Source organism: Takifugu rubripes, chromosome 22 (genome assembly GCF_901000725.2).
Source record: "Takifugu rubripes chromosome 22, fTakRub1.2, whole genome shotgun sequence".
NCBI lineage: Eukaryota > Metazoa > Chordata > Actinopteri > Tetraodontiformes > Tetraodontidae > Takifugu > Takifugu rubripes.
The window spans coordinates 6,310,541-6,316,540 of NC_042306.1; the positions used below are offsets into that span (position 1 = coordinate 6,310,541).

General features: G+C 37.4%; 1 protein-coding gene across 6 annotated transcripts in view; it reads left to right on the top strand.

The window, feature by feature from the left end:
• Positions 1–6,000, top strand: part of LOC101075268 (kin of IRRE-like protein 1) — an 81,676-nt gene that overhangs the window by 55,061 nt on the left and 20,615 nt on the right. For all 6 annotated transcript variants that reach the window (XM_029830575.1, XM_029830576.1, XM_029830574.1 and 3 more), the window contains 3 exons: positions 2,879–3,006; positions 4,385–4,511; positions 5,030–5,130. In XM_029830575.1, coding sequence (XP_029686435.1) covers positions 2,879–3,006; positions 4,385–4,511; positions 5,030–5,130 — 356 coding nt within the window. The remainder of the gene's footprint in view (positions 1–2,878; positions 3,007–4,384; positions 4,512–5,029; positions 5,131–6,000) is intronic.

Below are 6,000 nucleotides of genomic sequence, written 5' to 3' on the forward strand. Positions count from 1 at the left end.
ATATATAGGAGTGAAGGAGTTTCAGGGCTCGTTGGAGAACCTGTATGTTCCCACAGTCAGCACATCTGGTGATGGTCCAGTTGTTGGGATGGCCTGGTTAGCTTTCTCTCTGATAGCTAGAACTTTATCAGTGAAGAAGCTCATGAAGTCTTCACCACTAAGGGAAGAAGGGATACGTGGATCTAAAACACTGTGACTCTTAGTTAATTTGCCCACAGTGCTGAAAAGAAACCTGGGGTTGCTCTTATTTTCCTCAATTAAAGAAAAAAAAAAGAAGCTGTTCTAGGGGGCAACAGAATCAAGCGTGATTCTCAGTGAGGTTGCTGCACCTTCAGCAATAGAGTCAACCTCAGCAGGGCTAAGATTATAATGATTTATCCCTGGGGAAACACACAGTGGTTCTGGGATTAGTACAGGGATCACTTCCTTAAACTTAGCTACAGCATTATCTGAAAGACATCTGCTATAGTAAGACTTTGTTCTGAGGATAGAAGAATCCTTAATCATAAATGTGAAAGTGATCAAAGAATGGTCTGACAGTAGTGGGTTCTGAGGGAACACTGACTTTGTCCGTTCTAAGGACCAAGTCAGATAAGAAATCAGATAACTCAGACAGGAACTCTGAATGTGGCCCAGCAAGGGGCCGATATACAACTACAAACAGAAGTGGCTTTTCTGCCTTCCAGTTCAGATGGGTGATGCCAAGAGTCAGGCTTTCAAATGAACTGGAGCCATATTTTGGTCTAGGATTAATTAATAACTTGGAGTGATAGATTGCTGCCACTCCCCCTCCTCGACCAGTAACACGAGGAATATGATAATTAAGATGGGTAGGAGGAGTAGATTCATTTAAGCTAACATACTCCTCCTCCTCCTGAAGCCAGGTCTCAGTAAGACAAAATAGATCAATGTGATGATCCGCTATCAGGTCGTGATGAACCATCAGATGAACTATCTTATGAACTATCAGATGAACCATCAATTTTAGACAAGATCTCAAACTGTCTCTCAGACTCATCACCATGACTTAACTTTGCTCAAACTGAGCTGGCTTTCCAGCCAACCAATACATTCATCACATCATTGACATCGAACTGATCATGTAGGTTCACTCTCCCAGTTGTGCTATTTTGCTCTATTCAACATGAGAAATATCAGGTCATTCCTAACCTCATATGTCACCCAGCTGCTAGTTTAAGCCATGGTGACCTTCTTCAATGCCCTTCTAATGGGTGCATGTAGTGAAGTTGCATCAGATGGTCTTCAACCAACCAAAGCAGGATCATATCAGCCCTCTGCTGCCTCCTACTTGAACAATCCCACGCTACCACGCCACACATGAGCGTCAGTCTATATCTTTCTTCTCCTGTTTCTTCTTACCTCCTCTCTCTCTTTGTTTTGTTTATATCGCTCTTCAGTCATTGTTAGTTGGTACTGTAGTTGCACTTGTATATGGTAGTTTAAGGCTATCATGTAGTATTTTATTCACATATGCATGATTGCATGGTGGCTTATTTGTGTTTCTCACTGTAAGTCGCTTTGAACAAAAACATATACTGTCTGTGTAAATTCTCAGTCATCCAGGTCGTTTCCCAGAAACCCAGTCCAGTTGACAGAGAAAACTACCTTGGAAAAAACATATACTGAATGTCTAAAATGTAAATTTGAACTCAAAATGCTTTCATCAATCTTTTTAAAAAAAAAAGAAATATGTCTATTATCTAGTGCAAAATAGGCTAAACAACTGGGGGGAAAAAATTACTGTTTAGCAATAAGTTTGCCGCATCTACAAGGATCTGACAGCTTAAATGTTTTTATAAAAGACTTGAATGTTACTGCAGATTTTGGAATTGTAGATTTAGATCTATAAAGGCATGATTAAAATCTTAGGAAATCAGTAGATGATGGGAGCCTAATTATGGAGGGTTTTTGAGGAAAATGTTTGAGAAGAACTATTGGGATCAGACACATTTTCTAACTCAATATTTGTATGATAAACTTTTCCTGCTACTATGAAATATCTGCCATTAGAGTCCAAAATTGTTGAAATATAGAATACAATTGTTGAAATATAGAATACAAATGTATAGCTTTTCTGATGGTCCCTCTGGCACTGACCGTAAAACTGGTATGGGCTATTTGGTCAATCCATTGTACTTTGCGCTTGCACTGATGGATAGGATTGGAGAATCTCCTAGCGAAAGATTATGTTCAGGCTCCATTATTTTAAATTTGAAGAGACTTAATTTAACAGGGTTATTTGTCCAAATAATAAGTTTCAAAATAATATGTTTAGTGAATGCTCTCATTAGTAGTCATTGTTGACAATTTATTAAACGTGTGAATAATGGACATTTATAATGCAAAACACCACCATCAACCAGGATCCAGCAACCACCATCAACTGACAGCATTCAGTAAACAAACACAGTACCCCAAACACTCTAGGATTCCAACCAGTTAAAAAATAATTGAAGAAGCCTCTTATAGAAGAGGTGAAACATTTTTGAAGAACACACTCAAATCCAGTTGAATTCTTTTAAACCAAGATTTCCCTTCAACCTGGATGATGGAGAACAGTAGTTTACATAAATGCTTACCAAATTGTTATTAAATTAGGTATTTAATTAATCTAATAAATAGTTTAAAAAAATAGGTATGATTTTGATGTTTTATTTTCTATAAAACAGAAACTCACAGGGTTTGTATCACTAATATTTTCCAGTACAGAAAAGTTTCATCTACTTTTTAATGAAGATGTGATGCTTTGTTTTATTTATTTGTTTTATGTATTATTTATTTATTTTAATGTTAGACTACAGTTTTCTCCATCTATGATGTTTCTCATGTCTTCCTTTTATCTTTATTTGCTTTTCAGTTGGCCCAATACTGGTAGTGGAGCCAAGGCCAGTTACAGTAGATGTGGATTCTGATGTCACTCTGAACTGCAAATGGTCTGGAAATCCCCCTCTCACTCTCACCTGGACCAAGAAAGGCTCTAACATGGTGAGAACAAAACAGTAGTTCAACATTACAACAATATTTTACTGAGGTTAAATATTTGTATGTATAGGAGAACTGCAGTCTTAGTTGCCGCATTTAACTGTCACTGCTAGATTAACAATTCGATTCATGTTTATTTATATAGCATCTATTACAATCAAACTGTCTCTAGGGGTTTTACAGAAACTCAGGGCCTGACCCCCTTAACAGCAATAGTGGCATGGAAAAGCTCCCCTTTAATAGGAAGAAACCTTAGGCAGGAGAAGGCTCATATGGGGAACCCTCCTGCTGATGGCCTGCTGGCAGTGAAGGAGGAGAAGGAGGGAGGACAGACAGAGAGGGGAGAGAACAGTCCTGTAAATACATTAATTAAAATAAGCTATCAATACACAAGATGAGAGTGTCAGTGGAGTCAGAGGTTGCTAGGTCAATGCACAGCTATGAGGTCAGCAACTTTAGATGGATATAGAGAAAGACAGAGGAAAGGGGATAAAAGCACAAAAAAATGCACAAGAAAATGTGTTAACAGCACCTTTCTGTTCTCTGGCAGCGTCGGCCTATGGCAGCATAGATAATAGTTAATGGACAACCACACAAATAACATATACATTCAATTATTTTTCTACTGTATAATATTTTTACTATGTTATAAAACCATTTTTGGTAGCGTGTAGCCTGGTCAAGGCTTTAAAAAAAAAGTGTTTTTTTTAGATGTTTTAAATGTATCTGCAACAGTATATGCGTGGACTGGATGTACTTGATACAGTTGTTGAAAAATGCATTTTGTGATGGGATTTCTCCATGGTGTTACATACTGTACACACCACAATCTCAACAATAATGATGAGACCACAATACATTATTGTTTTTACTTTCTGTTTTACCTTCTGATTTGCATTGACATATAGAAATACAGTGCCTGTTTTAAAAACTAAAGTGACCATCAGAACTGTATTCTAGAAACATAATTGTTTTTTGATATTCAAGGTGGAAAAAGTTAGTAGAGGGTGCCAAGTCATACATTATGATTTAAATGTAAGCTCCATCCCCTTTTCAGTACCTGCATCAACATGTCTGCAAATCATTTTTATTATTTTTTTCTTGACCACTGCTTCCCTTGCTGGGTCAAGGGGAGGGTTGCTGGGGCCCTTATCTAAGCATTTGGGGGTTCAGTACATTGCTCAAGGGTACCTTGGCAGCACTCTGAAGGTGTTCTGGCCCCTGGCACCTTTCCTTCTACCAGCCCACCTTCCAAATTTTGACAACAACTGGGGCTTGAAACAAGAGTCCTCCACTTCTCAGCGTAGTCCCTATACAGTGCATGCTGATCTAACATCTTTATTGTTGTGATTTATATTGTTTACTTATGCATTTTCTGCAGGTGCTCAGTAACAACAACCAACTATATCTAAAGTCTGTGAGCCAGGTTGATGCAGGCCAATATGTGTGCAAGGCCATCGTTCCCAGGATTGGAGTGGGAGAGACTGAGGTTACACTGACTGTGAATGGTCAGTTACTGTCCTCATTCTTGGAATTTTCCAACAATGATGGTTAAAGGTAGACATGGTAAACAGGAATAATATATGGAGACCACATTTATATCCATCCTGTCCGATACTGTCCATTTCAAGATTGACTCAGAGTGATCAGCTATTTTTTTCAGCATACATGCCAGTGTCCGAGTGACAGTAAAACAAAAAAATGTTTGCAAAAGAACAGGAAAAAAATGGAAATAAATATGTATGAATGAAAATCTTACAAATGGTCACATATTATATTTAAAGTTAATAAGACAAAATTATGCTTATTGGAACTGATGGATACATAGTGTAGTCTTTGTTCAGATTGTGTCAGTGAAGCTAATGTGTCTGTTCACCTGAATATATTTATTAAAAGATAAAAATGTATGTACATACATTTTATATAAATTATAAGAATGTGTTTGTATTGTCTGCTGCATATTATAGTTCAGATTCAGATGTTTGGGATTTTGTTTGGTCACCACATTGATTTGTGTGTATGTCAGGTCCTCCCATCATCTCGAGTGATCCTGTTCAATATGCTGTCAGAGGAGAGAGGGGAGAGATCAAATGTTTCATTGCAAGTAGCCCATCACCTGATAAGATTGTAAGTCCAGCTTTTGAGGCTATTATCTATTGCAGGCGGACAACCTTTTCATCTGTTTCAAACAGAATCATGAACAGGATGATTTTGTTGTGTACCCTGAAAATAATATGGATGTTTTTTCCCTCACAAGTGGCATTGTTCTCCATCTGCTGTACCTCATATTTGAGGCTGAAGTGTGCCTCAAAAGAAATTGCTGTTGTATTGTTTTATGAGAATTGCAAGTTGAGATAGCTATTGTGGAATGTTGAATTACAGCAGATGCCTGAAACATATAAAATAGTTTTATTCAAAGTTTAGATTGAGTGTATAAGATATTTTTAATACAGAAACCCAGAAATGGAAAAGAGTATTGTAATAATGAATTCTCATATCCACCTAATCACCAAAATATGATTATCTCAACTGTGACTGACCACAGATGGAAGAGTAAAGAGCAATTACAAAAATTAATATACGCTGCATACACACACACACACACACACACAGACAGACACTAAAAGTAAATTTTCACAACTAAAAGGCACACTTAAAAGTCTTAAATTTTCTCCAGAATGAATAGGGCGCCTTATAATGCAGTGCATTATATGTGTGCACCGAGTTGCAAAAATTGTAAATGATTTTTGGCTTGCTGGCTTTCGCAAAAGCCATTTCAGATTTATTTCATTCATTTTGGATACAGAAGATCAGGACCTTGATGGATTTGTGGATGAGGATTGATCAAAAATAACGTGAGTACATTGCTAAATACATGCTAGCATGCATGTTTTAAGCTTTACCATGCCCACACCCTATAATCTAGTGTGCCTTATGTAAGTGTTAAATACAGAAATAGCACCCGCAACTAAGACTGCACCTTTTTATAAGGTGTGC